This window comes from Peromyscus leucopus, chromosome 15 (assembly GCF_004664715.2).
Source record: "Peromyscus leucopus breed LL Stock chromosome 15, UCI_PerLeu_2.1, whole genome shotgun sequence".
Taxonomy (NCBI): Eukaryota; Metazoa; Chordata; class Mammalia; order Rodentia; family Cricetidae; genus Peromyscus; species Peromyscus leucopus.
Window position 1 is genome coordinate 60,403,281 of NC_051076.1, and position 12,571 is coordinate 60,415,851.

The window sequence follows — 12,571 nt, forward strand, 5'->3', positions numbered from 1 at the left end:
GGTGTTACCACCACACCCAACTTTTCCAATTTTTCTCCCTTTCCTGGATTCCGTTTAGATTCTCTGTAGCCCTATTCTTCTTGGGCTCCACGGATGTGGTAGCTTACACCTCCTTCTAGATCTGTAGCCTCTTTCTTTCTTTCTTCCTTTCTTCCTTCCTTCCTTCCTTCTTCCTTTCTTTCTTTCTTTCTTTCTTTCTTTCTTTCTTTCTTTCTTTCTTTCTTTCTTTCTTTCTTTCTTCCTTCCTTCCTTCCTTCCTTCCTTCCTTCCTTCCTTCCTCCCTCCCTCCCTCCCTCCCTCCTCCCTCCCTCCCTCCCTCCCCTCCCTCCCTTCCCTCCCTCCCTCCCTCCCTTCCCTCCCTTCCTTCCTTCCTTCCTTCCTTCCTTTCCTTCCTTCCTCCTTTCCTTCCTTTCCTTCCTTCCTTCTTTCCTTTCTTCCCTTCCTTCCTTCCTTCCTTCCTTCCTTCCTTCCTTCCTTCCTTCCTTCCTTCCTTCGTTTTTTGTTTGCTTGTATTTGGAGACAGGGTTTCTCTGTAGTTTTGTGCCTTTCCTGGAACTCGCTTTGTAGACCAGGCTGGCCTCAAACTTACAGAGATCTGCCTGCCCTTGCCTCCCAAGTGCTGGGATTAAAGGCGTGTGCCACCACTGCCCGGCCATACTTTATTATATAATTTAAAAAGTTATTTTATGTGTATGAGTTTTTGCATGTATGTACATATACCACATGGGTATAGTGTCTGGGGTCAGCAGAAAGATTGTTGAGTCCCCTGGAACTGGAATTACAAAGAATTATGAGCTGCCATTTGGGTGTGGGGAACTAAACCTGGGTCAGCAAGTGCACTTAACTGCTGAGCCATCTCCCTAGGCCTTAATATACTTAACAAAAACAAAATTGCAATGTGTATACAATGTGATCAGTATTTTTCATGTAAAAATCTACTGAATATTTATCTTCATATTCTCAGCATCCAGTATAAGTTGTATATAAGTTATCCACCTGCAAAATAGGAATAATGCAGTCTTCAAATATGCGGCCAATATTAGAAATGCTGATAATGCCGGGCGGTGGTGGCGCACGCCTTTAATCCCAGCACTCGGGAGGCAGAGGCAGGCGTAGCTCTGTGAGTTCGAGGCCAGCCTGGACTACCAAGTGAGTTCCAGGAAAGGCGCAAAGCTACACAGAGAAACCCTGTCTCAAAAAACCAAAAAAAAAAAAAAAAAAGAAAAAGAAATGCTGATAACAACACAAGTTAATGTTAAGGGGCTCTTTAAATATATAATCCTCAGGTTATAAAAGAAAACTAAACCTGCAAGAAGTATGCTAGTCTCCATTTTTTAGATGAAGAACAGACCTACAGTGGTTTAATAATTTTCTGGAGACCACTTTGTAGAAGTGATAGGATATGATCCTTGCCCTTCAGATTTCAAAGTCTTGCCAGGTGATCGTGGCCCACACCTTTAGTCCCATACCCATCCCTGGTCCACAGAGCGAGTTCCGGGACAGCCAGGGCTGCACAGAGAAACCCTGTCTCAGAAAACCTGTCCAACCAAACATTAGGTAGAGGGTTACTCCTAAGTGCTGACCCTTTGTGCGCCCTCCAGACTCATTTGTGCAGGGTCTCTGTGCTGTTGTAGAGCAGCTCTGTAGAGCAGGGGGCACTGAGCTGCTTCTGTCTGAACTACTCCAGCAGCAGAAATGCTGTTTCCTCTCAAACCTGCACTGGCTTATAGTTATATAAGCACGCCACCTTCCATTTCTTACTGCATTGTGTTCTAAGTGGGACAAGATCCAGCTGACGGTTCTGTAGAAGTATACTTAAATAATGTCATTTTGATCAGGTGCAGGTTTAGACGGTAATTTTTATCATCCAGTACCTTAAAGTGCCTTTGAAATTGTTTAGTTTTAACTTATATCTGAGTCATACTGTAAAACAGGAGGAGAAAGTAGTGTCTTTTTTTCATGATGAAAATCGGTCAATTATGTGACTGCAGAGTCAATAAATGATATCTCTTTTGACACTTTGCTTGCAACCTGCCTTTTTTAATTTTAAATTTTTTTTATTTATTTTTGTTTTGTAGTTATGTAGACCAGGTTGGGCTCAAATTCACAGAGAGCTACCTGCCTCTGCCTCCAGCGTGCTAGGATCAAAGGCATGTACCACTATGCCTAGCTAACCTGTCTTTAAAATTCATGATTGTACTGTGGTGCACATTTAAAATACTGTGTGTTGAAAATAATAGCTATCTGCCCCCTCTTTTTTGTGCAAGGCTAATTCTTAATATAAAAGATTAAAAAAAATAGGCTCATGATGTTTGTTTCATAAAACAGTCTGATGAGAAAAGTGGTCTTGGAAAGATAAATTCATTTTTATGAGGAAATGGTTTTCTAGAATTTGATCAGAGACTTAAAATGATCTGCTTTGGAGGAAGAGGGATGGATGGCAAGGATGTGTAAGTAATATTTTTCAGGTTAAGAATAAGAAATGGCAGCTCTCTATGAAAGAAGGGGAAGCAAGAGACCCACGATATGAGAAAATAAAACTGGTTATAGGACTTTAAAAAAATGGATTTTACTGACAGAAGTAAAAGGGCTGGAAGTATGAAAAAGTGTGACTTTTGGCAGAGGACAAGGGACTGGGAAAATGGAATGTCAAAGGACCTAGCCTGTTAGTGTGGGTGCTCTTTAAAATGTCCTTTGGTGGGAAGAACTCTGTAGCTGGACCACCCCCAAAGAGCACTTGTACTCTGACTAGTAAACACTTCATTAGCACCTTTGTGACTGTGATTGAAGCTGTCGTGGTAGTTAGTTCACTGTCTTTGCCGTTAGAATGTAGAAGCTATTGGTTGAGTGGTGAAAGTCATCTGAAACAACTTGTAATTTGTTTACTGTTAGAAAATAACCTTCTAGATTTATGTATCTCTACCTGTAAAATCGGTGATTTACCTGTGTTCTCAAACCTGTCGGATGCATTTTTATTACTCGTAGGAGCTAGTGGTAAAGCTTGTGGAAGCTGATAGATAACACACACATACACCTGATGAGTATATACATTTTGACCTAATTTCAAAGTAGAGAAACTTTTTCCTTTGTAAAACCTGAAGTAATATGTTCCTAGTGTACCATATTCTTTGTGTCTCCTGCAGGGAAGCAGTGCTTCTTAGTCCTGAGGCAGCAGCAGTTTAACGTCCAGGCTCTGGTGGCAGTGGGAGACCACGCAAGCAAGCAGATGGTTAAATTTGCTGCCAAGTAAGTAAGCAATTATATCCTGTTGTCAGAATAAACAATGGTGGGAACCAAGACTCCCAGGGGTTTGGACCATTTTCATACATTAACATCAATGCTTCGTTTGTTTAAAAATGTAGTTATTTAAATTGTCAGTTCAGTGTTGCTTGAATACATTAAACTTACAAAAGAGAAAATATGGAGCACAGGCTTGTGATTCATTTGGAACTGCTGAAGCTGCACTCTTCACAGACAAGTCACATTACTTTCAAGTAGAGCAACAAAAAGCCTGGCATCCTTAACAGGGCACAGCAACTTGATTTTGTTGTGTTTGTTGAGCTTCGTTTCCTCCCTTCCCCCTCCCCTTTGAGATCTGCATAATGAGCAACAAGTCTTCTAACTGAATAATAAAGAACATAAAATAAGACGGTGCACTTTTGCAGATGATTTCCCCCCAAAGGAAGGCAGACATGGATTAATAATGTTCCAACTTTAACTTTGACACCAAAGAGTAAAGGGGGAAAAAGATAAAACTTGCTTTTTCCCCAGCTGCAAAGGTATTGCTGTCTAGCCCAGAGCTCTACAGAAGCCCATTGTTTTGTTGTTTGGCTTGCAAGAAGCAGGACATTGAGATAGGAAAGAAGGGGGTGATGAGATTTTTGTTTGTGGTTCATGATGTGGTTGTTTTATTAGCTATTTTTCTCAATTTAGTGTTGTGGTGATAATGATTAAAGACGACCTGGGGAAATGGATGGATGGTCTACATTTTAAGTAATAAGAGTATTCCATAGATGTAGGTGTTTTTTAAAATAAGTTAAATCTAAAGTAAATACTGTGTTTTTCTATTGATTATTTTGAAGTCTTTGTTCTTTAGATGCAGGCTTTTTGTTGTTATTTTGTTTTTTCAAGACAGGGTTTCTCTGTGTAGTTCTGGCTGTCCTGGAATTCACATTGTAGACCAGGCTGGCCTCGAACTCACAGCGATCCACCTGGCTCTGCCTACCGAGTGCTGGGATTAAAGGCATACGCCACCACTGCCCGGTGCTTTTTAAAATTTTTAAATTTTATTTTTGTTTATGTGTATGAGTGTTTTGCTTACATATATGTATGTACAACATGTGTGCCTGGTGCCAAGAGGCCAGAAGAGGGCATCAAATCCTCTGAAACTAGAATTACAGATGGTTATGAGCAGCCATGTTTGGGCTGGAACTAAACCTGGGCCCTCTGCAAGAATAGCAAGTGCTCTTAACCACTGAGCCATCTCCAATCTCTAGATGAATGTCTTAGTTAGTATAGATGGAATCATGAATTCTAGAATTAGAAAGAAACTTAACAAATGATCTAATGTAAGATCTGAATTTGTGTTATAGTCTCCTTGGCCCCAAGATGGGAAGTGCTCAGCAACTGTATTTGGTTTAGAGATTTACTTAGGTCAGTTTTATTATTGCATACTAACAGCTGTATTTATGTTTAAAATTTTCAGCACCATGAATTTCATAACTCAATGGTAACTTTAGTAGTTTAGTCCTATAAGTGTGGTAGCCCTACCTCTTCTTGGTCTTAGACAGCTGTCAGAGACCCACTCTGGTCTTCTGGTCATAGACTGAGTGTGCTTGTGAAATACTTTCTCCACCCAGCATCTGAAGGTCAGTGTGTGTCCACACCTACATAAGTGACTCTGGTCCCTATTGATAAGCTGTATCTACATAGAAAACCTTCTGTACAAAAGGAAAAAGATGGCCATGGGAATCACAGATGTCCATGCCAAAATATATTTAATATACTTAAAATACTAGGTAAACATTAACCTCAAACAAAAAGATTTATGGATTTTTGTCTTTTATATATTATTTAGTTCTGGGGAACTAATAAGCTGATGTTTTTACATAGCACATACTTCTTCTATTAGGTTATTATAACTTCAGTGTTATATTCCTAAAGGAAATATTGTAGTTGAAAAGTCTTCTGAAAATCCCATTAATCTTTAATATTCACTGAGGAGCCTCCTACTGATTGTGGGCAGTCAGTGTCTGTAATATCTAACATATTCCATAAAAAACTACTCAGGTTGTTTGGATCTTTCAGGAATTCCTGGGAATTAAACAAATAACACCAATTGATCTGTCAGCCAAAACTAACTAGCTGGTAGAAATACTTACAAATAGTCTCCCAAACAGATGCAGTCCACCAATGTCCTCTTATGTATAAATTAAAGAAAGATCAGTCAGACCTCCATGCAGAAGCAGTAGTCAAGAATGATTTTTCTTAGGCTGGCCAGTTGATAAAGTACTTATAGAATACCTGAGTTCAGGGCTGGAGAGATGGCTCAGTGGTTAAAAGCACTGACTGCTCTTGCAGAGGACCTGGGTTCAATTCCAGCATCCACATGGCAGCTCATAACTGTCTCACTCCAGTTCCAGAGGAGCTGGCACCTTCACACAGATGTACATGAAGGCAAAACACCAATGCACATGAAATAAATTAAAAAAAAAAAAAAAAAAGAATACCTGAGTTCAGTCTCCAGAAACCACTGAAAAATCCAGGCATGGTGGTGTAAACAGGAGGATCCCTGGGGCTTACTGATCAACCGACCTATTGTAGTAGACAAGATCCAGGGCAATTAGAGACTGTTTCTGTTTCTCAAAACAATGGTAAATGATTTTTCAAGAATGATACCCATGGTTGTCCTCTGACCACCGTGGGCATTCACCTACTCACAAATACAAGAAATTAATTTTCTCTTAAACAGAAGAATATAAATAATTCTGTAGTCAGTTTATGAAGTAGGACGTGATCAAGATCTAAATGGCATTCATATTGAACAGATAAGCTGTAAAAGTGAATTTTTTTAAAAGCATGTTTATTATTTAGTGTGTTAAAAATTGGACTTTATACAGTTAGCAATTTGTGGGAAAGGGAAGCTATTGCAAATTATAAAGCCTTTTGTTATATACAAGTGATGGAGCCAATTTTATACAATAGTCTTAACACATGGTACTTAGATTATAATTGTATAACTTTGGCAGTAATATACTAAAGAATTAAGCCAGTGCAATTAATAGTAGGTATATTGATGGCTTTGGTTACCTTGTGAGAAATGAAGGTTCTTGTGACTAAGACTCATGGTGATAACTGATGAGTTGGAATTGTCCGGGCTACTTGATAAGACAATTTTCTTAAGAACATTGCTGCACACTCCAAATTAGTTATAACACTGGTTTGAAGTCTCTGTCTCTCTTTAACAAAGAAAATACAAGATTGAAATGCGGAGTGTTTTGACCAAGCTTCTGTCTCTAGGGTAGGGCTTCCCTTGTATCGTCTGTATCAGCTTGCCTCTTTATGACGTTAGCTCAGAGACCTCCACCGCATAGGTCTGCTTGTTAGACACTGTCCCCGAGTTAGTGAGAGTCCAATTAGAGGAGAAACTTTTAAAGTAGAATTCATTGGGCTAGGCATGGTGGCGCACACCTTTAATCCCAGAACTCAGGAGGTAGAGGCAGGGAAATCCCATCCTGAGTTCAAGGCCAGCCTGGTCTACACAGTAAGTTGTAGACCAGCCAGAGCTACACAGTGAGACCCTGTCTCCCAAAAAATACAATTAAAACACATGTATGTATAAAATTATGCAGTAAATGTGATCATTAGTCCTTGACATAGAATGGCTAGGAAATAAGTGAAGCACATTTCTAGTTAGTCTGTGAGGTGTTTCTAGAAAAGATTGGCTAGGGGGAGACAGCCGCCTGGACTAGGAACCTCGCTGAATGAAAGTGGGGAGTTGTGGGTGGGGCACAGCACAGGCTTCCTTTCTCCAGGCTTCCAGGAAGTGAGCTGCTCTACAACTCCCTGTGTGATAGCCTGAAATGCTGAAACGCACAGCAAAATAGATCCTACCTCCTTTAAGTTGCATGTGTCAAAGATTTGTCACATAAGGAAAAAGAAAGAAAACTATTCCAAAGGAAGAACTTAAAGTTTTCTTGAGTTACTACTAATGAGTCTGTCTCTTTTACAAAGTGCTGAGTGCTTTTCCAAGGAATCACCCCATTATTTAAAAGCATGCTGTAAAAACTGCAAAGACAGTTACTGTTTCTGAATAATTTCAGTAATAAGAAATTAATAGTTGTAAACACGAAGCCTTAATGTTATCAGATAGAGCTAACAATCCCACATACTTTTGATGAGACTTTGGCCTTTTTTTCTCCTTATAAACATGTCTCACGGCAGTATATTTTATAATTCCTCTCACTGCCATTATGAAGAATGAGCTGCAAAATCACCCAATGAGGCAGCTGTGTGGGGAAATGCGACTACAGACTTAGTATGTAAAGGAACGGGTTTGCCTTCTGCTAAACTTCAAAGGCACGAGCATCTGCTGCCTGGCTAGTTCTACTGCTCACTGAATTGGCTAACAGGTATTTGTCACATAGCTCTATAAGCTAAAACCTCCTAAATTGTTCTATCTACCCATAGAGAAAGTGCTCCTGAGACACTCAGATATGAGTGTCCTTTTAAATTACATTTTTCTAAAGTAGTGCTTAAGACATTGTCAGTTCTGCTGTTGTGTGACATACACATCCCTAAAAATGTGGCGCAAATTCAGTTCCATACCTAACAAATACACCCTGTCTCCCTAAAATCCCTCTGCTATGTGAAGTTGTGCAATAAAAATCACAGTTTATGGATAACTAGAAACTTAATGGCACATTTTTAAAGGGCAAGAATTTTACTTTTTAAAGGTAGGTTGAACAATTTCACAAATGTTGGGTGGTCAGTAAATACACAAATGGTAAGCGTGGCACTTTTTGAAAAATTATCTGTAGTTTGCTTGTGAAAAAGCCTCCAAAGCAATGTAGCTTCTGCTGTTGTGAAATGGTTGTGGAAGCTGCCTGGAATTGGAGGGAAAGTGGGAAATCAAGTACAAATGGGTAAGCTAATAACTCCTCAGGTCACGGGATGTCATCAGTGTGTTCTGAGTGTTCTTCATGGTTGAGGTCACCCATGTTAGCGCTGTGATCATTGGCATCATGTTTTCATTGATGATGTCTAGCAGAGACAGATAAGAATTACCTTGCTGGCATTGTTCTTAAACAAGTGTTACATCAAAACTGTCTTCTTGAAAAAGGCCTTACCAGTTTTCTAACCACTCCTTTATGGGAATGAGGAAAAGAACAGGCGTGGAAGACGGTGTCAAAGTTTTGAGAACTCAGTGGAAATAATCCCACTGCTCCCCATCATCTTGTTCCTCACCCAGAACTCCCTTATCTTCTGCTGCTTTCTCTTCCTCTTGCCTGGCAGCATCTGTAAGTTCCCGTTCTACAGACTCCTGGTGCCTTATCTCACCAAGACTGAGTGCATGTGTAGGATTATGACATAATCTGTCCTTCTACCTGACAGTGAAAAGTCAAGATACTTTAATTATTTAGCAGAATTCTTGAGGGTCTTTCCTTTAAAGTATAATTACACAATGAGTTCTGCAGAATATTCTGGTGGCCTCCTATTAAGATCAAAGCAACACATGACCAGCTTCTAAACTAGTTCTGGGTGTTGTGCTTAAATAAAATGAAAAGCTTACTTATGTTTTTAGCTGACGTTAAAAATTTGAGGGCCAATGAAGCAGGAAGTGATTGAAAAGAAAAGAATATTTTGTAGCACATTGTTTGGGGGAAGCCAGCTGCTTAGGGAGTGGGCCAGCTAATGTTGCCAGAATCTGGTTTAGAAAATAATACCCCGCAGAAATATGTGTATGAGGGAAAGGCTGCTTTTAATCCTCACTTCGTTTTCATTCTCTTGTGGGTCAGTTTTTACATATGGAATGCTTGTGGCTGACGTGACTGCTGGAGGGGCACCTGAACGCTGTTGGCTCTCCACGTGTTTACATTTTGAAGATTGCAGCCAAGGACACTGGACAATAAAACATGTGAACTCTTAAAGAGCAAAGTGGGAGAAAGAATGGTATTTATATGTTAATTCTATACAGGCCTATGTTTCACCCTATTCCCATTGGCCTTTTACCAGGTGGAGAAAAGCTAGGACTCCACTATTAAAAATACCAATTCAGATAGTTCCAGCTGGGGTTTCCTAATCACTTAAAAGGCAGAATTCAAGGTCACTTTTAATATCTTAAGTAGATAATGATCTTAGCATTTACTTTAGGTATTAAATCTGAGGCTCTTGTCTTCTGCCTTATTGACTAAACTGTATTGTTAATTTTGAGCTTTTGAATTTTTTTTCCTTGAAAAGAAACATTGGTGTTTAGTGTGGAGGAAAGCATGTGTCCTAGGTTCATCTAGTTTATTGATATTCTTACCCAAAAGTGGGCTCACTAATTGGATTCAGTGCCATAGGACGCTTGAGCAGATCATTTTAATCAATCTGTTGGAAAGATCAATTTTCTTGTGACTGCATGAATAGAAAAATGAAGCAACTGCATGAATTACACAGGGAAGTTGACGCATCTAACTCCATGGAGATTTTAAGACCAGAATCTCAATTGTGTGTTTGAAATGCTTGAGGGTCTTTCTGTAAATGAAATTTTTCTGGAAGCAGAAGATGTGATTCCTGTACAAGATTGTGCTTCTATCCTCACTTTACCTTGTCACCTGATTCTTTCTTTTTTCTTTTCTTTCTTTTTTTTTTTTTTTTTTAAGATTTATGTATTTATTATGTATACAGTGTTCTGCCGGCAAGTATGCCTGCATGCCAGAAGAGGGCACTAGATCTCATTACAGATGGTGAGCCACCATCTGGGTGCTGAGACTTGAACTCAGGACCTCTGGAAGAACAGCCAGTGTTCTTAACCTCTGAACCATCTCTCCAGCCTGTCACCTGACTCTAGCTAAAGAGTTGAATAAGAAGTTAGCCTGTTTTTTTGTCCTGAATATTTATTTCTAATTCAATGTCATTTAAAAGTTATAGAGAATATATAAAATCAAGATATTTTTTCTTTTTTTGGTAAGGTATTCTGGAAGCCTTTCTGTACCAACTGTTAATAGAGGGCAGCAGTTAATATAAATACAAGTTTTTGAAGCTTAAGGCTGACCTTACAGCAGCAGCTTTAAAGGACTATAACTAATATGGACATTAGTTTTATTGTTCATTTTGTTTGAAGCGGTCTCTCTACCACGTAGCCTTGGCTAGCCTAGAACTTTGTGTAGATGAGTCTGACTTCAAAATCACAGATCTTCTGGTCTCTGCTTTAGTAGTTTTTAAAGTTAAAAGTTACTATCATTCTGTGCTTGTTCAACAACACTCCTTTTACCCCAAAATTCAGGCAGTTTTGATTCTGAAAACAAAGCTTATTCTGTACATAAATATGTATGTGTTTGACTTTATTTTTCTTTGTATTAGTCATTGTGGTTACATGATTTACTGATAGCTGGTGAGTCACAAGTATATTCCTTATTCTCTAATGAGTCACCTAGCTACATACTAGTTTTGTTTATTTTCTTTCCTTTTAGATATTTCACCTAAAATAGATAATTTCACTGGTTTGTAGGGATAAAATTTTTGTTTACTACATTAACTATTAGAGCTGGAAAATAGAAAAAAGTAGTACTCAGAAGTCTCACTGACTTAGAACACTTACTTAGCACCTGCTCTGGTTCAGGCATTTGGCTACACTTGGGTCAGCAAGGGGAAAGATATTCAAAACTATGCAAAGACATGTTAGAAGTTCTGTGGTAAGGGAAGATGCTTATCTAAAGTTGGGGCCCAAAAGAAGCCAACTTTGTGTTGTTATCCAGTGCTAGCTCCTTGAGCAGATAGATGTACCTACATGCTTTGACTCTTTGTTGGAGCAAGTTTATCTGCTAGGGAAGAAATGACTGTATGTAGTGACTGTATGTAGCCTGTTCAGTTCAACATTGAAATTGTGGATAAAGATGTGCTTTAAAAATTAAGTCTAGCTGAGCTTTGATGGTACATGCCTTTAATCTCAGCACTTGGAAGGCAGAGGCAGGAAAATCTCTGAATTTGAGGACAGTTAGGGCAACACAGAGAAACCCTGTCTCAAAAAACCCAAAAGTCTAAAGGGCCTGGAAAGATGACTCAGCAATTTAGGGAACTGGCTATTTTTGCCGAGAACTGGGTTTGATTTCCAACACCATTTGTGACTCCAGTTGTAGGGGATCTGACACCCTCTTCTGGTCTCCATGAGCACTGGGCACACACATGATATGCAGGCAAAACACCCATGTACACAGCAATAAATACATAAATAATTTTTTTAATTTAGTCTAGGGCTAAGAAGGCTTCTCAGCGAATAAAACACTTGGCATACAAGCTTGAGGACAATTAGAAGGCAAGAACAGAGACTCTTATTCTCTGACCTCATGAGCACTGTGGTAAGCACATGCACACACAAAATTAAGTCTAGAATCTGGTGTCGGAAACTCCCAACTAGTTTATGGCAGTAATTTACCTAGCTTAAATATAGCTAGTGACTTACTATTTCATACAAAGATTCTGCTGAGCTCTGCTGAGGTTGACAACATTAGGGCATCAAGCTGTGTCAGTGCTATTGAAGAAGGTAATGATTCTTGGACATTGGAAAGCTCTTAGCAGGTGGGCCATTACATAAGGTTTAGAGAAATATTGCAGCCCATAAGGTCTTACAAATGAAAGTTCCAGGGCCATGGTGGTGCATACCTTTAATCCCAATACTTGAGAGGCAGAGGCAGGTGCGTCTCTGTGAGTTCGTGGATAGCCAGGGCTGTTACACAGAGAAACCCTGTCTCAAAAAAAAAAAAAAAAAAAGAAAGAAAGAAAGTGTATTGTTTATAAATGTGCTGAAGATGCACTCAGATACTTAGATTTAGTGCAAATTTTTGAGTCGGTAACAAGGAACCTTTGGTTTATTTGTGGCTAGCTGCATGGTGGTCAGCTAAGTATCCTCTTAGAGTCTGTGTTTTGTTTTGTTTTGTTTTTTTCATTTTTAGATGCTAATGCCTACCGTCTCAGTACTTGCAAAGTTTGAATGGAATGCTGTATGCATGTCTAAAGCATTTCACATACAACTGGGACGGAAAAGGAAATGGCTGAGTGATAATGGGAGCAATGCTTTAGAGATTTGCATACTAAGATTACTTTTAGGAGCTACAAAATAAAAGTGTGTAAAGCTTCTTCAGTATTTAAAATACAGATAAATTCAACCAAGTACCATGGAATGATAGCATAAAACTTATAAAACATTCCATTCAGAAATTTATTTTATTTGTATGAGTGTTTTGCTTGCATGCTTATAAGTGTACAATGTATGTGCCAGATATTTAGGGAAGCCAGAAAGTGTGGTAAGTCCCTTGAACTATGAGCCACCAGGTGAATGTGGCTCCCCTGCAGGAGCAACAAGTACTCT

The 12,571-nt window shown here is 39.2% G+C and overlaps 1 protein-coding gene across 1 annotated transcript in view; it reads left to right on the top strand.

Annotated features, from left to right (window-relative positions):
- Dars1 (aspartyl-tRNA synthetase 1) overlaps positions 1 to 12,571 on the top strand; it is a 52,654-nt gene that overhangs the window by 8,771 nt on the left and 31,312 nt on the right. Inside the window, exon 4 of the mRNA XM_028874958.2 lies at positions 3,144 to 3,246. Within this exon, the coding sequence (XP_028730791.1) occupies positions 3,144 to 3,246 (103 nt within the window). The remainder of the gene's footprint in view (positions 1 to 3,143; positions 3,247 to 12,571) is intronic.